Source organism: Camelus dromedarius, chromosome 32 (genome assembly GCF_036321535.1).
Source record: "Camelus dromedarius isolate mCamDro1 chromosome 32, mCamDro1.pat, whole genome shotgun sequence".
NCBI lineage: Eukaryota > Metazoa > Chordata > Mammalia > Artiodactyla > Camelidae > Camelus > Camelus dromedarius.
In genome coordinates, this window is record NC_087467.1 from 23,341,494 (window position 1) to 23,367,452 (window position 25,959).

Genomic DNA, 25,959 nt, shown 5'->3' on the forward strand with positions numbered 1-25,959 from the left:
TCTCTAAGCTGGCCCAGAGCAAGAAAAAAGTCTTCACACTTCATCCCACGCTGCACCAAGCCGGAATACATAAAAACAGGTGCTTTAAAATTTGTATGTACCAATATCATTGGTTACACTTTCAATATTTTAAACACTTTGAATGAATGATGTGATGCCCCATGTCCTCTGATTGGTCCTTGTGAATCCCTTAGCACTTAAGTTTCACCATAGGGGCCGTCCCCCCATAGCAGTCATCTTCAGAGTGATCTAGGTAACTGCATCCCTCAGAGGGCTGTAAACAACCACTCCTCTAAGGACGCTAGTTCCATCAACAATCCTAAATGCAATGTGAAACTCATCTCTTTTCATTTTGGTTATCAGATTGAATGTTAACCAAAAATCTTCTGTTAGTCATGAAAACTAGCATGTGACCTTATATGCAGAACTAGACATACACATGGCAGGTAAGAACACAACAAAAGTGGTTCCTCACGTCTATACACTTGTAAATTAATTAGCTTTTTTCTTTCCTATGGCAAAGATACATGTTTATTGGAAAATATTAAGAAAATATCCATTTGTGCCCTTTTACTAAGTTAAATCCTAAACCAGTTTTCCCACTACATTCTCATTCTGTAACATCTGTTTTGTAAGTTGACCTCCCCTACGCTTGATGAGATCGAGTTATATACCTAACGATGAAAATGGAGGGAAAGCAGAGGAACGAGGTAAGACATGAACAGCAGCGTACCAGTATGTTCGTGAGGGACTCTGGAAAATACTAGGCCAGACCTTCTTAATGTGGTTCTCCTTTTAAACAGTTATTTTTAAACCAACAATGGGAGGCGGTAGTCTGATTCTGAATGCAAGTGAAATTATTAGCTTCAATTAGTTAAGAAGATTTGATTTGGAAAAGACCTCATAGAGCTCAGCTTTAGGCCAAAGCACTATTTTACGCCCGGGGAAATCTGAGTCCACAGAGGGTATGAGATTTATCTTAAATTACTGCTAGCTGCCAAAAGTTATCCAAATATAGTTCCAGTAACAGAAGCCTTGCGGATCCTCTTTTTTTAGCTATATTACCTAGTTCTTGCCAGAATTCAAAAGTAAGGAAAAGCAGTAGCTAGCTTCTTAATCCCCAGGGGAAACAGAAAACAACATAGAGCACAAAAAAATCTTTATTTGATAGAGAAATTTTGATGTTTGACAACCATTGCTTGAAAATACAGGATTTTCAATGAAACTTTAAAGAAGCCAGAGTTTCGGGTTAACTTGAAGAGAAACAATCCATTGTCAGAGTGAAGTCATCTCTCGTCCATGCGACAATCTAGAACCATTTTTTTCAAACCTCTGTTGCTTAATTTTTGCTGACCTTTATAAAAAAAAAAAAAACAACCCTTCTCTTTGTTCAAAACCTTCGGTCTTCCCCCCCTAATGTACATAGGTAGAATCCTGGAGCAATGCTGGGCTCTGGAATTCTGCTCTGACCCTGTGAAAGGTTCATTTCTCTTCCAAGGTCAACATGCAACCAGCACGAACATGGCTCACCTTTTAACTAAATTAAACAAGCAGTGAATTAAGCACCCTTTAGTTATCCTTTAAGCCCTGCCTTGGCAATTTCTGTGGAAGGTTAGAGGTATGGCCGGCCTCCTTATATTTCAGTTGGGCTGTTCCCTCGGGTTTTGCCCCCAAACTCGTCTGTGAACCTGAATTCCTCTTGACCCTTTCTCAGAAGTCATTCATGGACATAATGTCTTTCTTTCCTCTATTTGCTATGCATGTTCATTCCTCTCAGGAACTGGAAATGTAACCCTTGCCCCTACTTTCTGCCTAGTAATCATAATCATTTTTAAGAGACTTTAGGAAAAAAAATCATTGACATTGAAATTCGTATTCAAGACATGACTCCCAGATTTCAACCTGAACTTCTAAGACAATATTTTAAACAAACTTCCTACACTATTCTTTTAATGATATTAATGTTATTCCCTTGCAAGATTTGGTAAGTAAGTCATTCTCTAACTGTAATACTGTTATAATGCCATTGACATTTTCAGTTTTAACTGAATATTCATTTTTTTTCTTTTTAGCAGGAGCAAAGTTTAATTTTAATTACAGGATTATAAATATTGGGCCAAGTTTTCTCACCTAAATCAGAACACTGAAGGAACCACCCAGATAATGTAGGCCAACTATTCACAACTTTTATTCTGACTGAACACATAAGACAACAGGCATTCATTTATACAATATTCCCATAAGCACATCTAGGGATCTTTGAAATTCTCAGCCACCTACCTATTTATACACCTCCACTTATTTCTCTCCCACCCAAGAAAGCATGTCATCATGCAAGACAATCCAAAAATAAGATTAAGAAAAACATCCACTTGTTATAGCATCAAAAATAATAGAAATAAATTTAACAAAAGAAACACAAACTTACACTCTGAAAACTATAAAACACTGTTGAAGGAATTGAAGATTTTAAATAAATGTGAAAACAACCCATTCTCATGAATCATAAGGCTAAACATTGTTAAGATGGCAATAGTCCCCAAAGCAATCCACAGACTCAAGGCAATCTCAGAATGCTGCCTGCCTTTTTGCAGAAATTGACAAACTGGTTCTAAAATTCATATGGAGTTGCAAAGGACCCAGAATAGCCAAAACAATCTTGAAAAAGAACAAAGTTGAAAGACTCTCCCACGTCCCAATTTCAAAACTTAACAACAAAGCAGTCATAATTAAAATGTATGGTACTGGCACAATAGAAGAGACTGGACCAGTAGGAACAGAACTGAGATTCCAGAAATAAACCCATATGGCAATGGTCAATTGATTTTTGACCAGGGTACCAAGATTATTTAGTAGGGATAGAATCGTCTTTCAGCAAATGGTGCTGGGACAACTGGATAGTCATGTGCAAGAGAATGGAGCTAGACTCTTACCGCACAACACATGCAAAAGTTAAAGCCTTATCTGAAAAAGGATTAAAAACCTAATAGCTAAAGCTATAAAAGTCTTAGAAGAAAACATAGTAGGTCTTCATGACCTTGGATATGGCAGTGGATTCTTAAGATATGACAACAAAACCAAGAATAAAACAAGAAAAAAACAGATACACTGGGCTAAATTTAAATTTTGAAACTGTAGTACTTCAAAGAACCCAATCAGGTAAGTAAAGACAACCCACAGCATGGAAGAAAATATTTATGAATCAAGTATCTGATAAGCGACTTGTACCTAGAATACAGACAGAACTCACACGACTCAGTAATAAAAAGACAATCCAACCAAAAATGGGCAAAGGGCCTTTCTGGATCCATGGCCATACTGGCGGCTGCTCTTGCTGGGGGCTGTCCCTCAGCTAAAGCAGGAAGATGTGGCCACAAAGACCAAGAAGTCGCTGGAGTCTATCAACTCCAGGTCCCAACGCGTTATGAAGAGTGGAAAATTCATCCTGGAGTACAAGCAGACTCCAAAAATGATCAGACACGGCAAACGATACTGCCCAGCCTTGAGAAAATCTGAAGTCTTATGCCACAATGGCCAAAACTGGCGACCACCACCACAGGGGCAGTAGTATCGAACTGGGCACAGTGTGTGGAAAATACCAGAGTATGCACACTGGAATCATCGGGCCAGGTGATTCTGGTCTTATTGGAAGCATGCCAGAGAGACTGGTGAAAAGTCATGCAAACTTTTTCTTTTATAAAACTCAGAGCTTGCTTTAAAAATGGGTAAAGTACCCAAAGAGACATTTCTACAAAGATGTACAAATGGCCAATAAGCACATGAAACATGCTCAACATCACTAGTCATCAGGGAAGCAAGTCAAAACCACAAGGTGCCATTTCACACCCTCGGGGCTGGCTAGAATCAAAAGTCAGGTAACAGGTATTGGAAAGAATGTGGAAAAATCAGAACCCACGTACACTGCTGATAGGACTGAAAAATGGCACAGCTGCTTTGTAAAGCTGGCAGTTCCCCAAAATGTTAAACATGTAGTCACCACATGACCCAGCAGTTCTTCTCCCAAGTACATACCCAAGAGAAACGAAGCCATGTGCCCACACAAAGCCTTGTGCACAAATGTCTGTAGCAGCATTATTCATAATAGCCGAAGGGTGGGAACAACCAAAATGTCTACTGAAATGGGTAAACAAATACAGTACTTTCCTGCAACAGAGTATTATTTGCCTGTAAAAAGGAATGCTACATGTGAATGAAAGAAGCCAGTCACAAAAGACCAAATATTCATGATTCTTTTGAGAGTCCAGAGTAGGAACTCTACATAGAAAGCAGATTGCTGGTTGCTCAGGGCCAGGGTAAGCGGTGAAGAGCAGGGAGTGGGGAGACAGAAAACAACAGCTGAAGGGTCCTTCTTTTTGAAGTGATGGAATGTTCTAAAATTGACTGGCAATTGTTACAGGTATCTCTGAATATAGTAAAAACCACTGAACTGCACACTTCAGATTGATTAGTTGTGTGGTATGCAAATTACATGTCAATAAAGCTATCATACCAATGTTACATTGGTGATAAAATCTGCTTGCTTAAGTTTGAATCAAATAGATAACCTCTGGCGATCACCTCCTAGTTTTGTACTGCCACCGTTCCCATCCCTCACCACACACCTGGCAAAGAAAAGATTTTGTAAAAGCTAAGTAACAACTTGCCAGTAGTGGCTAACTTGTAAAGAAATGCATTTCAGAATCAATCCTCTCAGAATACAGACTGAACGTGACTAAAGTATTTTCTAGGTGCATGTTAGTGGGCTCTATCCCTGTGCCTCAGCCGCTCACTGAAACTCTTACGCATCCAGAGATAGAATCCTGCCTATCTTTATGTTACTAACCGAACACACCACAAGGACTCCTAGCCCGCTCACTGGCCCTCTCAGGACCTCAGCTTCCCTAGGCCATCCTCCCTGAAAAGCAATTCTGGCCTCATCTGTCAGTGACTTGACACCTCAAATATTACTGTAATTTTGGGTAGGTTATATGATGGGTACCACAAGACAGGTGGAAGATACCTCTTAGGTAGAACCACCAAAAGGAGAGATGGAAAATTGGAATGGTATCTTGAGGAGCGAGTAACACACTGTTTCAATTTTCCATGCTGTACGTTGGCTGGTTCCGTGGTCATCCCCAGTGACGCCAACCCCACGGAAGCACTCACGTCTCTGTACACAGAGAGGCAGCGGAGATCTAGGGCTGCTTCGTCACAGATGTGTGTCCTCTGATCTCCATCTCACTAGTATAGAAAATCAGCGGACTAGGAGACCTAAGAGTCCTTTCAAGTCCAAAATCCTGTGATTCCAGGCCATGAAATACTAAACCACATGTAAAAACAGCAAAATGTAGTTAAAATTCTACTTTGGATTAGATACAAAACCACTGAAAAACTAGCTACTGTCAAAAATGCTAGGAAACACCTGTTCCGTAGTGAGAGTACTAAATTCAGTAGAATCAGAGAAAGAACTCCTTCATTTCACAGGAGTGTATGTGAACTAACCACCAGCTGGCAACCGCCTCTCCTTTCCTTCTAACACCCCTCACTATTTCAGCACTGGCATCAAGTAGTCACTTCATAAACCAAACACAAGTCGAATGTAATTACAGCAATTATTCCAACCAAATCTCAGGAGAAAATTCTATTTAATATCCACATTTAAATGCACTGATGATTATAACTGAACTTGTGCCTTAAATGTAGAATATGCTATACACCGTGTGTAAGAGTCTTCAAAATTAGACGGCGTCTACTTCATGTGTTTGGTTACTGTGGTTTTTAGGGTTTACACAGGCTTATTTAACTACTGGAGACTAACTAGCGACTACCAGATTTAACTCTACTAACTGCTGTGTCTAAAACAGATGAACAACAAGGTCCTGCTATAGAGCACAGGGAACTATATTCAATACCTTGTAATAATCTATAATAAAAAAAGAACATGAAGTGGAATGTACATATAACTTAATCACTTTGCTGTACACCAGGAAGTAACACAACATTGCAAACCAACTATATACTTCAATTCAAAAAAACAAAAAAGCAGATCTAACTCCTGTACTTGTCTACTTAAGCAGAAAGTACAAAACTGCTATCTAAGAGTCACAGAAGAAAATTATATAATTGCAAATGGTAGTCTAACCTAAGCTACTTTCTTGTTCAGCAGAATATGAAATCTGAGATGTGAATGTGTTAGTTTAAGCAACATGGCTCATAACTAATGCCCTCTAATGGTCAGACGGCTGGCAGAGAATGCTACTTTGCAAGCAATATTATCTTCGAATTTAAAGCCTACAATCCATTTGGCTCAAATCTTGTCTTTGTTACGAAGTAGAAAAATGGGTTTCACGTGTGTGTACTTTGCAGCACTTCCAGGAGAAGGTGTGCTTTTGCAGATCATAGCTAAAAATGCATGCCTCCGTCCTAGAAAAAATCTTGCAGGCACTTGGAGTGTTCAGTTAGCTGGAACTGAATTTAGTAAGTTTTATTCAACAGGTTCATACTTGAGTAATGATGTGTCTAGGTTTCCGATATTTTTCTATTAAATACATCTATTTATACATGACATATACATAGAAAACTATGTTAGTGCACATACTGTCAAAAAGAACACATTAGAAGCATTACACTAAATTTTTTTTTTACATTTTTGATATAAAAACAACTGCTATGACAGAGCTAAATATACAAGGCAAATTTAATTTTTAAAAAGGAAAATTACTAGTAAGAATAGTAGCAGAACTCTAGTGAGAAATGAACTGATGTATTTTCAAATAAACCATCTTCAGAGAAAAATATTAATTCATGACAGACTACTATAAAGCGCACAAAAAGAAAATTTATTTTAGAATTATACCAAAGGCTCACTATAAATGCGCGTGTTACCCTGGCACAGTAAGGGTGGAATTCTCCGGCCCGGCCTCAGCGATAACACAGCCTTGATCTTAAGTCTGCCTCTTAGCACATGCTTCAGTTTGTTTCAAAAGCTGAAAATTATAAGCAATTTTCTATGTTGATAGCTTTATGAGTAATTTTGGTAACAGAGTAAAAAAAGTCTTAATCCTTATTTTTGCTAATTCTCTAAAGTCCTGTCAGTCTCTCAAGAAACATTTGACCATTTCCAATAAGAAACTGAAAGGATATTTTCAGACTTTTAAGCAAGTTAAATCATAAATATTTATTGTATGTAAAAAAAATAACAAAATGTAAATTTTAGGGTATCTTTAGATTTTAATATTTTTAAGAACATTAAATCGTTTCATCTGTGATGGTGAATTAAAGTGATGAAAAGAATCACTCGTTCAGCCAACTGGTCTACAGTTATTTTCCTAAGAAGACCCATGGATGAAGGAGCTGAAGTAAGAACTGCACGGAGACGCTGACTGACAGTCACACCTGTCAGCTACACACACAGCTTCTTACAAAAAGTCAAACTGCTGCAGTCTTTTTATGCTCACTGTTGCTCAATTTAAAGACAAATAGCATGAAGTCACTCACATATGCTTATTTTTCAGTGGCCTCACATGATGACTCTCTGATTTAGATTCATCACATATGCACTGAAGTTTACATTACAAAGGAAAAAAGAAAGAATGTGGTTTCAGAAGCCGAAATCCATGAAGAGGCTAGTAATGACTCCTCTGATGACAGAGTATTAGCAACAGACTGCCAGTATTAATCACAGAAAAAAGACTTACCAATATCATAACAAAAGGGCATGATAAATTTTTTCTAAAATACCCAATTCATTTTGATAATGAATCAAACTGACAAATATTTATAAATTATTCATGTACTTTCATGTGACATTCATTTTGTTATTAATATTGATGCTTTCCTGACACTAGTTTTTTCCTATTCTTACATCAAAGTCTTCCAATAAATTTCTGTTAAGTCTCAAATATCACTATAGTTATGGGTAAACCACAAAAGTGGTAACTCACCAAAACGTATTTTCACCTATGTAATAAATAAGTCTGTTGTAAAGTTAATTTCTCCTAATTTATATAAAATAATCCCATTAATCTATGAAAAATTCTGGTCATATTAATTTTAGTATGGCTCAAACCCTTAGAGAAGTATCTTTCTAATTACCTGTTAATGTAAAGAAAACTGAGCACATTTTATACTCATATTTAAACTACTGGCTACCTATAAACAAAGTAGCATTTATTAAAATAGGATATATATACACTTAATTTATACTAAATTCCACTCAGATTTATATAAGTTTTCATCCTTAATTTTTAAATACACACATCATGATTTGTTTTCAAACGTTATCAGGCAGGTATATACAAAAGTGAAATATGACATCCAAGCCACATTATCATTTTTAAAATAATGAACCTCTAAACAGCTACTATGTACAGTGTGTAAAATTCCAATAAACACAGGCACGTTCTTACAGAAATGTTAGTCCTATAATACCGAGCGATATTTACAAGCAAACATGATCCAAACAGCACACGCAGACTCAGGGTAAGTAAACACTCGAACACGAACTGCCAGCCGCACCTGGTCTCCACGGCAGCAGATTATCTCTTCACAGAAAGGAGACCTACAGAAGGAAGCATATGGACTCAATTAAGGAATGAATACAGGTTTCACTTTCTTAATTCCAAGAAAGTCAGTATTAAAATAATTTTTTAAAATTTTGTCTCTGCTACCAACGGATCTGTAATTTTGGTCAAGCTATTCAAATTATAAACTATTTCTTCAGACTCCATAAATTTTAAAAATTACACTAGACAAGATCAGTGATCCTCAACTAGACTGCACCAAAATCACTGGGGAAATTATCCCAAGCTCTCAAGAGCTACGTTTGAGCCCTCGTGAATCACCGTCACAAGAGGATCAGTCACAGTGAAAGCCCCGTGTGTGTGATTCTGAAGTCACTCCTAAGTAAGCACCAGACTGGCCACTGAGACCCCTACACCAGCCACGTTTACGACATCCTAACCACCACCTTACCGAAGACAAGTGGCAAACGCACGCCTTGCGTTTCTATACACAAAGTGTATGGGGAACCCTTTGAAGGTGTGACCATCAGGTACGGCCCTCCGAATGGCGTCCTGGAATTCCTCATTGCCTGCAGAGATACTTGTCGTACGCTCGAATTCATACGAAGCCAACGCTGGTGACAAGAGATAGGAGAGCTGGTCTTCCCAGACAGTGGTAAGGCCAAGATCCTAGAGCCACCGAAAGAGGACAGTGAAATACATTATTATTTAAAAACTAATTATAACTAAAATGCTGATTATTTTAATGTATGCCAAGAAAAGATTTTTACAACTTCCTATTAATTATCATAAGGACACATAGAAGAAAAGAACTGAAGGAACTACAGGTGGTATCAGGTTTTACTTTTTAGAGAAATAACCAAGAGGCATTAAACACAATGATGTTAGTGAAACCTCCTAAGCCTATGCTTCCTTAACTTCCGCTAGAAGAGACCACGCGGAACAGCCCTACTGCAGAAGACGCAGTGTCACCAAATTCTGAGGTCACGTTTAAAGCTATAAGAGACCATGCGGAACAGCCCTACTGCAGAAGACGCAGTGTCACCGAATTCTGAGGTCACGTTTAAAGCTAGAGACCACATGGAACAGCCCTACTGCAGAAGACAGTGTCACCAAATTCTGAGGTCACGTTTAAAGCTAGAAGAGACCACGCAGAACAGCCCTACTGCAGAAGACGCAGTGTCACCGAATTCTGAGGTCACGTTTAAAGCTAGAGACCACATGGAACAGCCCTACTGCAGAAGACGCAGTGTCACCGAATTCTGAGGTCACATTTTATTTAAAGAGTCTAGTAAGACAGGATCTGCTTAATTTGATTGCTTCTCGCAAAAATTCAACTGCAGTAGGGAAGAAAAGTCCACAAACAAATCGCATATGTAATTTAACTCAAATATTCACTCAGTGTTATTCTGTAAAAGGCACTGAAGAACACACGCTTCCGGCTTCAGGTAGCGTAAAACATGCTGGAGGCAATTATAATTTCATTTATAACATCAACTGACTAATGTTACCTAGACACATGGTATTTTTATAAAAATGTCAAACATAAGAAACTCAAAATTCTGAACATTCTGATTATCCTTTCAGACCATTAGCATTTTCTAATTTCAGTTTTAACTGGTTTCAAGTGATCCCAAGGTCCACGATCATCTATACTCTTCCTGTGGCAACAAGTGAATCTCACTTCCTGGTTTACAGGCACCGCTGACTTAACTACTGATCAACACTGGTGTCGAGCGGATTCTGTCTTCCCTTTCCATACAAAATAATTCTTACACCATAATAAAACACTGGTTTCACTGGTAAATGAGACCTAAGAAAAGGAAACTGAAAGGCAGTATGAGTGACAGAGGGAAAGGGCCGGCAGCAAGCGTGACGTGAGCTGGGCCCCCAACCAAACTGCTGCTGAAAACACCACCAATGCCGACTTCAGTATTTTTCAAAACACACTCAAACACTGACGAGTCGGCAAGCAAGGACGGACGTCCTCAGAGGCCACCGCTAAGGGTGCCTGTGAGCCCAGAGAACATACTGGTACGTCAGCTTGCCTTTGATGGTCTCAAGGCGCACGGAAGCAGGGCTCACCCAAGCTGGGGAGTCTCTCAGGGAATCCACCCGGTGAATTAGAAAGAAGTCTTCCATAGGAACTTGAGAATCTAGTCCTTTGTTGGTTATACGTGTGGCAAATATCTTTTCTCACCCCAAGGCTGCACTTTCCACTCCCTTAACAGTTTCTTTTGATGAACATTAGTTCTTAAAATATACTAACGTTTTCCTTTATGATTAATGCTTTTTTTGTTTTCTTTAGGGCATTTTACAAAAGAAATCTAAATGGCTAATAAATAAGGAGCTTGGGAATCAGGGAAACGTAAAGTAAAGCCACAATGAGGGTATCATTTCATACCAATCTAATTTAGTACAACAGGAAAACAAAACAAACCTGGAAAAAGGTGTGTATGAAGAAAACACAACCCCACACTCTCAGGGGGGAAGGTTAGAGTAAGTACTTCACGAAGGACTTATCCAAATGGTGTTATCCACAAAAATCTGAACAAGTCCACCGTTCGTCAATTCTAGAAGGAAGTGATGAAATTCTAGAAGTACTGGTGAATTTAGAAGTTTCTAAGTCTCAAAACTTACCTCTCATGACTTTCAAACTATAATCTTCATAAAGGCAGGGTCTGAATTTGCTTTGTTTGGGGCTAGAATAGTGATTGGCACTATCTTACAAGCCCCAAAAAACTGTTACACACATGAGACCATAAATTCCGGTGTTAATTACCTTCCTGTGCTCTGACACCAGCAGCCTCAGTTGCATCTCTATCTCATTGCTTGTCACCGAGGCATCCATTGTGGAGGCGCACAGCGGCGGGAAGGGAGGAAGGGACACTGTGGCTCCTGGAGCACATACAGACTTAATGGCTTCTTCACTCATGGGTTTCCACTTGGATTCATCATTCAAATCAAATACACAGATTTCTACTGAGTCAGAGGGCTGGCAATTCCCCAGGAACATCTGATGGTTGAAAACACAACCAATTGTCCGATATGGGTACAGCGGTTTGGGCTGCTCGGCAGCTGGAGGCTCGTCAGGGCTTGCCGGTTTGTGGATGTACCTGAAAAGTTAGCCACGATTGTGTAAGTAAGGTTTGAAAGTCAAGGCGGCAGTCTGTTACTGACGAAAAGCATTATTCTAACATTCTAAGTGTTATGACTGGAGCTTAATACTTGTTTTTCCTTCTTACATTTCCACAATTGATTACTCTTTTAATTCCATGGCACAACTTATGATACAGAAACCAATTTTACTCCTCTAACGCAAGAATATATTCTGACTGTGCAGCACAGGGAAATACAGTCAAGATCCTGTGGAAGCTCACGATGAAAAAGAACGTGAAAATGGACATACGTATATTCACGTAGGACTGAAAACTTGTGCTCTACACCAGAAACTGACACAACATTGTAAACTGACCATAACTCAATTTAAAAAAAAAAGAATGTATTCTGTGTACATCATTAAGATAAAAAATGTTTGATCAGATAACACAAAATAGTTTAGTTACACATTTTTAGGCTCGATTGTCAACCCAGGAAAATGAGAGGGCCCGGGGTGTGCCTTCAGGAACTCCAGCACTTGAAGACAAGACAACAGAAAACAGAGAGCAGCCAGAGGGGAATCACAGTCAGGACAGTGCCCTGAGCGAAGCCAAGGAGGGAGAGCGACCCAGGAGGAAGAGCATTTCATTCTCCCAAACGCGCGGACACCAAAACAGACGTACAGAGGGTTACCAACATGGAGCTGGTGACCACGTCAGATTTCCAAAAGAAATCATGATTTACAATTTGAATTTATTTCAGGGATGATTATTAGAAAAAGCAAATGCCAATTATACAAAATTAAGAGTAAATATAACATATTTTTTACCCATGTCATGCTGGTAAAGCACATTTTAGGTATACCAATTCTCTCAGCGTTATCTAACAGCTTTCTTTACGGAGGTGATTTCTACACAGTCATCAAAAAGGCTCGAATAACTGAAACTGTCGACACGTGCCTCTGACTACCATCAACATCAATAAACAGCCTATCATCTAAAAGTTACACTTTCATTTTAGTATCTTTGTAAACCGAGCTCACAAACCTGTGCCCTGTTAAGCTCTCCCAGAAAGTGATGGCTCCATCAGTCCCACAAGTCATCACCCACGCGTGGGGCACTCCCTTTGCCTTGGTCCCGACGCAGACGAAGGCCTCCAGCCCGAACCCAAGGAGCAGGCTGCACAGGAGGGTGGCGTGGTCTTCACAGTCACCCTGGAAAACGGAACGAAGGAAGTTCAAGTTACTGATCCCTTCATCTGGTTTCCTCATTAAAACTGCAATTAAAAAGTACTCTTAAATTCTTTGCTTTTAGTCATGAACCTAGTGTTAAGCTGAAACAATGAGGGGAAAGAATGTACAAATTTTAAAAGACCCTATATTACAAAGTCAGTGCTCATAAATCTGACAGTCCTAAGTTTATAAAGAACTCATACAACATAGAAAGAAAAACAGTAAGATTTTAAAGATGAATAGCTCAAGGACGTGAACACAGCCGCCAAGTCATACAGCAGGAAACGTAAGCAAGTGGGAAGACACTCAGACCACGAATCACAGCGTCTCTACAGGGTCATTCTGAGGAAATACACGCACAGGAGAGGGGACTGGCTGACAGAGCAGCAGCATGCCGACAACGGCGATAATCAGGGTGGGCAATGAGAGATTTCCCCTTCTGCTTCCCACACTCTCTTTGATAATGCTGTATTACCTTCACAACCCAAAAAACTACGACAACTACAAAAAAAGTCTGCTTGTGTGTTCTGTGAAACAGCATTACTAAAGGGTTAAACAGGAAGGCTACAATCATGTGGAGGCGTGTATCTACATGCAGAACTGCAGGTAACACACAAAAGCAAAGATAACGACTAGAATGCAGGGTCAGAACAAGGGACAATTTTCCTTCCCCTCACCTTGTGCGTTAGTACAAGTAACACATTTTCATTGTTAAACTGACTTTTGAAAAATATAATTTCCAACCTTTTAGACCAAGTTTTTTCTATATACTGAAATTTTGACTTTAAAAACAATTCAGAAGAAAGATAATAATACAACCAACGATATTCAATGCAAAAATTGACTCATAGTGATACCAACAGAACCGGAAGCAAGCCTAAGCTGGCCAAAGGAACAGCCCCTATGACGGCTAAACAATGACAGTGCGTTACCAGCTCGTGGAAACCTTATTCAGACATTAAGGATGGCGATCACAACGGCCGTAGCAACAGGAGGCAAAGTGTTCATAGTATAAATGCTGAACTAGAGAGCAGGACACAGAGTTTTATTTGTATCGATTATAATTATGGAAAAATGATACACACACAGGAGAAAAACATAAAAATATAGAAACAGATGAAAAATAGAATTACAGGTGAAATTTCCCCCTTACTGTTGTAATGCTATTGTTTGTGCAAGAAAAATATTTTAAGTGATTTTCAAACTTCTAAGTTAAGATGTGCTTTCTCTTCAAACAAACATAGGTAAACAAAACAGCGAATCAAAAGGATGATTACTTGCTTTACAAAAGAATTATTTACATAATAATTTTAAGTGTGTACCATTACTACTATATTTGAAATAAAAGGTTTAAATCTATACACATAACTTTGGGGGACTACAACTTGGAAATAAATGAAATCTTTTTTTTTTTTTGATAAGTAATGTTTAACTGCTTTCAATTGCCTTTAAGACAAAATCTTTCCAACTGACAAATCCATCTTTAAATAGTTTCTTCCACTGTGTAAGATTTGCCTTGTGAATACCCATATACGCTATTTCCACAAGTTCAGACTAAAAATTCTTTCAAAGCAATAATACATTAAAGAAATCCCTTTTTCTCTTCTGTTTCAACAGTTGAAATGTTACAGTTTTGTTTTTATAATATTATCAACATTATTGCAACACAGATTAGGAAATATCCCATAATCTATCAAATTGACTTAATGAAATCAATTTATTTACATTTAACATCAATATATGTACACAAATTCTTAAGTATATACTTATATTTGAAACTAAACAAAATACCATACAATCCAAGTTTTTTTTTTCCATTTTCATTTTGTACTGCTATCTTCTCTTTAAGAAAAAAAGTACCAACTAAGCAAATTTTAACCCATAAATAGTACAGGAAGACCATGGTTCCGGTCCTGGTGTTGTCTCCAGTTCACTGTTTAATTTACCTCTCAACCTGGGTTCTGACACTGTAGTACTTGTGGGTCCCAACCTCACAAAAATAGTATTATGTTAAAAAAGAAACTACATAAAAAATAAAGATGCTTAGTTTTTACTTTATGTGTGGACATTTAAATGTTAGGGAAAATGCACATCAATAAAATTAAAAAAAGAAAAAGGAGACGTTAACAACCGACACCACAGAAATACAAAGGATCATAAGAGACTACTATAAACAACTACATGGCAATAAAATGAACAACTCAGAAGGAGTGGACAAATTCTTAGAAAGGTACAATCTCCCAAGACTGAACCAGGGAGAAAACTGATCGATTTAATTACTGAAATTGTATCAGAAGTTACAAAACACCCAACAAACGAAAGTCCAGAACCAGTTGGCTTCACAGATGAATTCTACCAAACATTTAATAGGAGAGTAAACACCCATCCTTCTCAAACTATTCCAAAAGAATTGCAGTGAAAGGAACACTTTCGAACTCATTCTATGAGGCCAGCGTCACCCTGATACCAAACTAGACAAAGCTTATCACAAAAAAAAAAAAAAAAAAAAAAATTACACACCAATATCCCTGATGAACATGGATGGCAAACATCCTCAATAAAACACTAGCAAACCTAGTCCAACAGCACATTAAAAGGGTGATGCACCTCGATTAAGTGGGGTTTAACCCAGGGACGCAAGGACTTTTCAACACCCACAGATCAGTCGATGTGATCCACATTAACAAACTGAAGAATAAAAACCATATGATCATCTCAACAGATCGGAAAAAGCTTTTGATAAAATTCAATATCCATTTATGATAAAAATCCCCAGAAAGTTGGCATAAAAGGAACATACCACAATATAATAAAGTCCATGGATGACAAACCCACAATTAATAACACCATACTCAATGGTGAAAAGCTGAAAGCACGTCCTCTGAAATCAGGAACAAGACAAGGATGTCCACTCTTGCCACATCTATTCAACATAGTTTTGGAAGTCCTAGCCACAGCATTCAGAGAAGAAAAGGAAGTAAGAGAAATCCAAATTGGAAAAGAAGAGGTTAACGCTGTCCCAGAGAAAATCCTAAAGATGCCACGAGAAAACTACTAGCGCTCATCAATGAACTCGGTAAGACTGCAGGATAGAAAATTAATATACAGAGATCTGTTGCGTTTCTATGCAATGAACTATCAGAAAAAGAGATTAAGGAAACAATCGCATTTACCACAGCAACAGAAAGAATAAAATATCTAAGAGTAAACCTACCCAAGGAGGTAGAAGACGTGCACTTGGAAGCTGTAAGACACTAATGAAAGAGACTGAAGGGGACACAGACAGACGGAAAGACACAGTGTCCTTGGATTGGAAGAATTAATATTGTTAAAATGACCATAATACCCAAGGCAGACTACAGATTCGGTGCAAAAACTATTAAAATACCAATGGCATTTTTCACAGAACAAAAATAAGTAATTTAAAAATTTGTGTGGAAACACAAAAGACCCCCAAATAACCAAAACAATTCTGAGAAAGAAGAACAAAGTTGGGAGAATTAAGCTCTCTGACCTCAGACTATACCACAAAGCTATAGTCATCAAAGCAGTCTGGTACTGGCACAAAAACAGACACATAGATCAACGGAACAGAATAGACAGTCCAGAAATAAACCCACATATTTATGGTCAATTAATCTATGACTACGGAGGCTAGAATGTACAGTGGAGAAAAGACAGTCTCTTCAATAAGTGATACTGGGAGAACTGGACAGATAGCTGTGAAAGACTGAAATTAGAACATTCTCTAACAGCATATACAAAAATAAACTAAAAACGGATTAAAGACGTAAACGTAAGACCAGATACCATAAAACTCCTAGAGGAAAACATAGGCAGAACTCTTTGACAAAAATAGGAGCAGTAATTTATTTGGATCCATCTCCTAAAGAAAAGAAAAGCAAAAATAAACAACTGGGACCTAATCAAACTTAAAAGCTTTTGCACAGCAAAGAAAACCATCAACAAAATGAAGACAACCTCCTGAATGCAAGAAAATACTTGCAAATGATGTGACCAATAAGGGGTGAATATCCAACATGTATAAACATCTCAACATCTAGAAAACAAACCCAATTAAAAAATGGGCAGAAGAACTGAACAGTCAGTTTTCCAAAGGTAACATCCAGATGGCCAACAGACATGTGAAAAAATGCCAAACATCACTAATCATCAGAGAAATGCAAGTCAAAACCACAAGGAGTTATCACCTTACACTGGTCAGAATGGCCATCATCAAAAAGAATACAAATAGCAAATGCTGGCAAGGATGCGGAGAAAAGAGGACCCCTGGACACTGCTGGTGGGAATGTAAATTGGTGCAGCCCCTGTGGAAAACAGTATGGAGGTTTCTGAAGAAACTAAAAATAGCATCACCACATGACCCAGAAATTCCACTCCTGGGTACGTATCTGGGAAAAAAAAAAAAGAAAACACTAATTCCAAAAGATCCAGGCACCCCCACGTTCACAGCACATTATTTGCAGTTGCCAAGATATGGAAGCAAACCAAGTGTCCACCAACAGATGACTGGATCAAGACGTGGCTTATTGATACAATGGAATAGCATTCAGCTATAAAAAATTGTGGAAATTCCCCTTTTGGGATAGTTGGAGGGTATTATGCTAGTGAAATGAGCCAGACAGACAAAGACAAATACTGCATGTGGTTTCACTTACATGTGGAGCTTGGAAAATACAACAAACTAGTGAACATGACCCCCCCCCCCAAGAAAATCAGACACATCTAGAAAACAAGCGAGTCGCTACCAGTGGGGAGGGGAACAGGGTGGGGGATCGAGAGGCACAAGCTACTTGGTGTAAGTTAAGCTACAAGCATGTGCTGTGCTACACAAGGAACGAAGCCCGTACTTTATAACAACTGTAGATGGCGCATGCCCTTTAAAAGCTGTGACTCGCTACACTGCACGCCTGAACCTAAACTGTCCATCAGCTGCACCTCAACTAAAAAATCAGGAATGAATAGCAGGGAAAACGGTGAGAACAAGGCCCTGACTTGTTCACGCTGACAATACGTAACTGCTTTCCTAAGCTAATTTTATAACCAGTGCACCACCATTCACAATGGCCAGGGTATGCCGCATCTGCACCGTGTGCAAGGTACCTTGTTCCTGCAGAGAAAGGCCAGCAGAGTGCACCACTGCTCCTGTCTGCCCCCTCCTCCAATAACAGGGGCTCTTTCATAGCCAAGGACGTTGACAAATCTTGCCGCTTGCCTGGGGGTATCCAGAAGCCTCCCAGCTCGAAGTGGTTTGACGTAAGAACAGACTGGTCTGTTTATCCCATTTTCATCCTGGAGGAGAAGGGGAAAGCATTACCTGTAACAACAAGTTAATCATGCCCAGTTTTACACCTTTTCTTAGAACGCATCACTGTGGGAGAAAGTGACTCTGGAAACCACTTACTGAGGCTTACCTTGCATCCAGCACAAGGCTGCAGAGTGCCATGCACACACTTTTTCCTTTAGTCCTCTTAGCATCTCTTATTTTCATTTCTTAATAAAGAAACTGAAGCTACAGCTATCATGCAACAGATCTAGGGCTCAAACCCTGAGCTGTCTGCCTCCAAAGCCCTAAACCGTCGTATGACCCAGCAACCCCACTCCTGGATATGCATCCAAAGCAGCTGAAATCGGCATCTCAGAGAGGCACCTGCACACCCTGCAGTGCTCACAACAGCTGAGGCACACGAACAACCTAAGTGTCCAGACAGACGACTGACATAGCGGAGCATCTTTCAGCTCTTTAAGGACCATTTCTCCCATCTGCTTCCTCCCTCCCCGGCCCAGGCCTCTCTGGTCTGGGATTCCACATGGCAATGAATAACTTCACCTGAGACTAAGCAGACAACAGGGAGCCATTATGCTTTGGCTGGTTTCTCATCACCCTTGCCCTGACATCACTGCTACCTGCCTGCCCAGTCGTTCCATGTAAAATGCTCTGCACAGTCTGAAGCCATTTCCCTAACCTCCACCACCAATCAGTGAGCATCTCCCCTTCCCGAGCCCCTCAACCAGAAACTGAACCACTCACAGCCTGCACCACAACCTAGGGGACACAGGGTAAGGTTAAACCAATGTGTAGGATCTGAGGAAATACTACTCGAAATACTACACTGTTCTTATATGAAAGCACCTATGTGAGGCTGAAAACAAAATATTTGAATAGTTCCTCAGAAGTTATAAAAAAATATCAATCTGATCATTTATCTTATGTTGGTTCACGGATGAGAGAAATGGGCTTAGGATACAGAAAAAGTAGAGGCAGAGATATAAGCTGAAATGCTGTCGTTAAGTATCCCTGGTCACTGGCTTAGAGAGCCTGGTCAAATAGAATTATTACATATAATATTGCTTCCTTTAAAAAATACCCTAACCAAAAAAAGAAAAAAATACATGCCTACAGCACCAGTTCTGAACATGAAAGCTGAATTTACGTATAAACTGCAAAGTGTCCTAGCACTTAATTATTTAGTACTAAGGATCAATAAAGGACATACTCCAAGTTAAACAAAGTAAGTTTTCATCTAATTTAAATCAAATATATTCAAAAAGGGTTTAGAAAAACAATAACTGAAAGTGAAAAAAATAAAACAAAGATTGTGTTACGTTGCCTGCTTACTACTGTAAGAGTATCATAAAATCATAAAATCAGCATTCTACGTTACAAATAAACTTCTATTTGTCTGGAATAAATACATTCTACAAATTCAAGCTAGATGAAATTTCCACACACAACAGTAAACCTCAAGCGCAGGTGTGCAGCTTTTCTCACACAACTTACAGACCTGTGCAAAAATCTTCACCAGCCGTGAGCTGTGCGAGGGCCGTATTTGCAAATACTCTCTCCACCACTGTTTGGCATATACAAGAAATAACCGCTCTTTCTCTGCAGTTTTCTGACGTTCCAAAGCAAGCTTGAAATTTAAAAAAATAATTATCAATTTACACTCATTCTCTTTAATTACTGCAAATTATGTAACAAATCTAGGCTCTTCCTCCAGCCCTAGTTTAAGCCGCCATCACCTCTGGTCTGCAAGAGCCTCCCAGCCTACCGCCCTGCTCTCCTCCACACACAGTCAGAGGGATCTTTTCTCCCCAGACAGAAATGCTTAAGTAATGAATCACACTGTCATTCTCTCGCTTAAAACTAATAAATGATAAATTTCTAAAAAGAGAACACTTTCTAGGATTAATGGGTAAATATACTATGAGAACAAACACAGGAAGAAGAGAAATTCAGAGTTACTCACCTGTGTGTTCACTACTTCCTGTGATAATGTCTGATTGAGTGGTGGGTACATCTCAAGTTTTACATTTAAAATTCCCACAGAAACTTTCGATTCTGTGCCTGTAAATGTAAATAAATATTTAGAACTTCAGAGCTTTCAGTATTATGTATATTTAGTCAACCGAAGTTTAACCAAAATAACTTAAGAATTTTGTGCTTTATTACTTCCCTGGAATAAAGACAATATTCATGATAAAAAGAAACCTAATCAGTTTTTATTTTGTACAAAGACCCTCACCTAGTTATAAGGAGATTACCTATTTTTGTAGCTTCCTAATCCCACATTTTAAGGAACTTTTCAGACCTAAAAGATTCGGAATTCTTAATTTTTATCTTCACTAAATATATAATACTACCTAGACTTACATTAAAAACAGAGTCAAAGCAACTGTTACCACCTCATTCTCAGTATATACTTTGTCACAGACAGTAATTCCCGCTTATCCCTTCCCATTTTTCACATTAAATGTGAGTACAAATTTTCCATCCACGTATGGATTCAAAGAATTAGAAAACAAAAATACTTCATAGCAGAACGATTTAATATTTTTTGGTGGAACAGAAATTTCTGGGTTATTACTATGATTATCATGTTAGGCTTGTACTTGAAGACAAATAATGGGTATCTCTTTTGAAAATAATCTCTTACATAAAACTGTTCCCCTCCATTCTACTGAAGAAAAAACATATTCTGGGTCTAACAAATCAAAATCTAAATTACTAAAGCTATGCTGTCCACTGGCTAGGTTTAATTCTGTAACCAAACTTCAATACCAGAGTAATTCAATTACATGTACATAAAACAGTGTGGGTTTCATTTTGTTTTTCACTGAATTAGCAAATATGTATGACGTTATCAGGTAGCATGCAAGAGTCCAGGGCAACAGTGGCTAAGACAGGCACCATCTCTGTGCCGTCCGGGGAAATGGACACTGAGCAGGTTACACGTCTTTGTAAAAGGTCAGTGGAACACTGACTCCGTGCTCTGCAGGAATCGCTGGTGCAGGAAGCCCCTGGTACTGAGGGGATTGTTGTACTCCGGGGTGTGCTGGAAAGGGGGTGTCTGTGTGCGGGTGCACACGTGTGTGTCTGTGCACACACATGCGTGCGTGAAGGACAAGAAAATGTTGATTCTCTTTATAGCCTTACATGTAATCAGATAAACTGGGGGTGGGGGTGGGGAGGCCTCAAAATTTCTATATGCATCTCCCAGGGGCAAAAAGTTTCCTTAAGACACGGCTAGAGTGAGGTGCTACACTCACACTGTCCTTGCGGACATTTTCCATGACGACAACACTGGAGTCCAGTTGTAATTCTAATTAAATTCTTTTTATGTTTCCCTCTTGGTTTACAAAGGCATTCTAAAAATGTAAAACTTATTTACAAACAACTTGGCTGTAAAAATGTAACAGTGATATTAATCATCATACCTACACCCATAAGTTCCACAGTAAGACTGGTCACTCCATTTTCCGAGCCCAAAACCGATCGCCATTCCAGAAAATAGGATGCTACTAAAGTGGTCTCACCAAATATGTCTGTTTTGATCAGCACCATGTGAACTGGGTCACTTATTGATAACATTGCTGTTGAATCAGCCATTCTAGTTCCATCGCCTAGTAACGTAAGTCAAAAAAAATTACACATTACCTATCATTGGGCCAACACCAAAGAGTACTTTTACTGAAAAGGATACTATCATAAACTTATATAAATGCCTGAGAAAGCATGCAACAGATGAGGAATAAAAGTGGTCCTGTTTCTACTGCCAACTTTTGAGAGGACTCACAGAACTGTTACAAGCGATGCAGTTAACGCATGTCAGTTTTCCGATCGCAAACAGCTAAGTCTGCTCCTTAAACGTACACAAATAAAGTATATGCTTCTACAATAAAAAGCCTTACAAATGTGCCAGCATTTTTCCCCAAAGCACCTTTATCCCTAAACCTCTAGAAATAACCAGTGTATGTTCTACACAAAACTGAAAGATCCAACGTGTTGGAGCTAGCGATTTAAGCCATTAACCTCCTTATTTAGGTAATATTTTTCACTGGGGGAAAAAAAAATTTTAGTAGTACACTGGCCATCTCAATAATCTAAATCTGAACATACAATTCCACAACTTTATTAAGTTTACAAATACATTATAATTATTTTGATATTGACAAGTAAAACGTGTAAGATACCTTTATAGAAAGAAACTATAAAATGATTACAGTAATCAAGTATCATAAAGTTATAAAAACGAGAGTTACAGAGTCAGACCTAAACTTTGATAACATGATAAATCTAGCCATCCTTCATAAATGAGAAGGATCATGCGTCACTGTCCACTATAACCCCAGCTTAGTTCCATATACCTAAAGGGCATTTAAATTCTTATTACTAAGGAACAACCATTAAAACCATCAAAAAATAATCTTCAGGGAAAATTAATCAGCAGAAAAAAAGCAAGAAAGTAGGTAGACTTAGTTTACAAAGAACAAAGCAGTGAGGGAAAACAGAACAAGAGACTGGGGAGATGAGCCATTTCGACTCTCACCTCATGCAGAAGTTGTGATTGTTCTGCAATAAGATTTAACAAATATTTACAAAATTAAGTGACAGTTTATTACTGCCTTACCTAAGTTTTCTCTGTGGACTTCAAGTAAAAAGCCATCATGAAAATCTGGTTCACAGGCACATGGAACAGGTTTAGAACGAAAACGTTGATTTCGGAAATGTAAACATAAAGTAAACGTTGAACAAGCTTGTCCTGGTAAAGGCTCAGGTTCCTGCAGATGTTCCAAGAAAGCTTTTCCACCCAAAACCTGAAGGTAAAGATACCTCCGTGTTGGATCAATATTAGCTGTAAAGTGTAGCAATATATATGAGGAAACTGCCAATTAAATTAAGGAATGTGATCAAGACAATAGGAAATAATAACTTGACAGAAATAAAACCAAATACTAAAAAAGGGAAGAGTAACAAATTTACTATATGCCAGGACCACCTGCACCCAGGGAAGAAAAGATACGTAATATGATATCCTTTTCCAAGTTTACACCCTGGCTACTTTCTCCCAGCTGGAAAGGGGTCAGAGCCAACGTTTAGGATAACTTTGCTTTTTAGTTGCTTATCCAACAGTCCTTCACCTCCACAAACCAACCCAGACAATTATCAACTCAGCAAGTACTAGATAATTACATTACCATTAAAAAGCAAAGCTGTATAATTTATAAAAAGTATTATTAAAACATGAGAATCAGGTGGTCCTGGTTTTGCTTCCACTCTGCTATACATTAAATCTTCTGATACATTTCATGCAATATAGAATCTACGGTTTTTAGATGATTAATCACAAAAACATAGGACTTCATTCTGGAGAAAAACTGAAATGCTTTCTATCAAATACAATTACAGCACGTCAATATGCAGTACCGCCCACAACCAAATCAATCTTAGAGAAGCACATACTTTTTTTTAACAACGTTGATTGTCTGTCAGTAAAGCAAACAGGTTGTTTTGGAGACGAAGGGGGTTCTTGATCAACATTATCCTAGAATGCCAGAAGAAGATCAAGACAAATTAGAAAACAATTATAGTTAAGCAATGAAATGCCAATAATGGGACTAAGAACAGAACCAAAAGCAGATACGATGAAGCCCCTCAAAAAAGTCCTCAGTTTCCCAGCATAGTTAAAATGATGAAAAGCTGCACAAACAATAATGCAACTGGTCACTCCTAAAGTCTAACATGAAGGAATTAATGGTGTTCCAGCCATGTCCACAGAATGCTAGAAGAAATCCTTAACACTCAACACAAGATAAAACTTTCTCCAAACCTCATATAACATCTGGCTTACGATTCCACCAGGAACAGAACTGACTTTACTAAGGAAGCAGCATTCACACAGCAAAAGCTGCTACAGGTCTATTTTTATAACAAATGACTTTATAAACCTCAAAAACCAAAAAAGGATGCTGTATTAAAATACATAGTCCCTGGTGTATTATGAAGTCCACCTAATTTTTACATTACCCATGTATTGAGGTCACAGTGTCTCATTATTGCCTCATTTTCAAAAGAAGACCTACTTACTAATTTGTGCACTGAGAGGCTATCACGCCACTACTGACCCATTTGTACGAAAAGATTTGGAAGTTCTTACTCAACTACTTTCTTAAAGAAACTGATAATCTGTTACTCTTACAGAATATAGTACCAAAAGTTCATGTTTACTTTAAAAATAAGTGTTATCTATAAGAAAAGTAACATACATATGTATGCATGAATCACAATGTACATCAGAAATTAACACAATATTGTAAATCGACTATAATTCATTTTTAAAAAGTCTAACCTAAAGAAAATAGAATATTAGTAAAAAAGAATTAGGTTAGGGTGAACTAATTTGACTGAAAAATACATAAAGTTACAGACCTAGAAAATAACAAGAGAAAACTCTTGTCACTGTTGAGGAAGTAATATGGTCCATAACTCCAGTTTCATTGATACATAATCATACTTGCTACATTCAAGGGTAGACTAAGCTCCTTACTAGACAAATGGTCTTATTTAAAAAATAGTTTTACTAAAAGGAGAGGCCCCAAATATGGACCGTATGAGCAATGTTAAGCATGAGAATATACTTAATAGTCTCAAAAAGTTTCCCCTGAATGATTACTCACAGAAACAAAATTAAGTTCTTTCATCACATCATCAATGATTCCCCGGCGTTTAAGGGCTTTGATCAAATCTTCCGTTGATAACTGTTGTTGATCAGGTGCCAATTCTTCCCGTATGGTCTCAGCCAGGATTTCTCTTATCCTACCATGGACATCCATCTATGCGGAAAACTCGCATTACAATTTACACTACAAAGCAGTCAACAGTTACCAATTTGCTAAGTTCTTTCTAAAATACGGACTCGAAAAAATAATAATGGTGAGAGAGTAGAAAAATTCAGGAAGGCTTCTCAAGTGATAGTAAATGCTACAATATAACTGAAATTCAATGAGAACAAAGGTAAGATTTTTAAAAGGAAAAAAAAACTTTAAAGACTTATCTCTGCAGTACAAATCCCAGAAATAATCTGTACTGGTTACCTACTTTGCTACTAGTTCCCCACAAACAACACTCAACCAAAACGAGTCTGTGGAGAGTGTCGTATAACCAAAGAGCAGAGGCCTGGAGGAGGCGACGGAAGCTCGGACATCAGCCTCCAAGCCGGAGACGTGGCCCTGAGTTAACTCATTTACCCTTCACGCACCGAGGAAACAGTCAGGACCACGGCGAGGCCGAGAGACGCGGCGAGTCCCGGGCGCCCCTCCGAGCCGCGGGGCCCTCGCTGAGCCCCGAGCACCAGCGGCACCTCCAGCACAAGCTCCTCCGACACCGCCTTCCCGGGAGGCAACGGCCGCCGCCGCCGCCGCCGCCGCCCGCCGCCCGCCGCCCGCCTCACCTTGCTCAGCTGCTGGTGGATGAGCTGCTTCAGCTCGGACGCCTTCTCCGGAGGCAGCGACATGCTGGGCTCCTCCTCAGCCGCCCCGAGGGCCGCAGCGTCTCCGCGGCGGAGCGAGAGCCCGCGGCCCTCCGCCTCGCGCTCCCCGGCCACCGCGTCCAGCCGGCTGGGCAACGGGGCGGCGCCAACGGCTGCTTCCAAGCCGCGGTCGGGCTGCCCCCGCGCTGCCGGTCGCACACCCCGGCCGCGCTCCCCGCTCGGGTCCCGCCCGCGGCCTCCGCGCCGCGTCCGCCGGCTCCCCGCGGCGCCGCCCCTCCCGCCGGCTCCTCCCGCCGCCCCTCCCCGAAGCCCCGCC

General features: G+C 39.3%; 1 protein-coding gene across 2 annotated transcripts; it reads right to left on the reverse strand.

Moving 5' to 3' along the window:
* Positions 1–1,143: 1,143 nt before the first annotated feature.
* On the reverse strand, positions 1,144–25,812 carry CEP76 (centrosomal protein 76). 2 transcript variants are annotated; one of them, XM_031439247.2, is made up of 12 exons: positions 25,605–25,812; positions 24,832–24,987; positions 23,618–23,699; positions 22,785–22,829; positions 21,592–21,777; positions 20,124–20,221; positions 19,659–19,787; positions 17,977–18,165; positions 12,668–12,834; positions 11,305–11,638; positions 8,974–9,191; positions 1,144–8,560 (listed from the first exon to the last, which is right to left on the reverse strand). In XM_031439247.2, exons 1-12 carry the CDS (start codon positions 25,665–25,667, stop codon positions 8,422–8,424), a joined length of 1,806 nt encoding a protein of 601 aa, XP_031295107.1. In that variant the 5' UTR covers positions 25,668–25,812; the 3' UTR covers positions 1,144–8,421. The 2 variants fall into 2 exon arrangements, with proteins under 2 accessions (XP_031295107.1, XP_031295105.1); XM_031439245.2 differs by having other exon boundaries at positions 22,785–23,009.
* Between the last annotated feature and the right edge of the window lie 147 nt (positions 25,813–25,959).

Coding starts and splice junctions, on each gene's coding strand:
- CEP76 (XM_031439245.2), bottom strand. CDS start 25,667: ATGTCGCTGCCTCCGGAGAAGGCGTCCGAGCTGAAGCAGCTCATCCAC. Junction 11,639..12,667: donor GAGAGCTTAACAGGGCACAG/GTTTGTGAGCTC, acceptor CTAACTTTTCAG/GTACATCCACAAACCGGCAA. Junction 9,192..11,304: donor TGGTGTCAGAGCACAGGAAG/GTAATTAACACC, acceptor CGGTGGCTCTAG/GATCTTGGCCTTACCACTGT.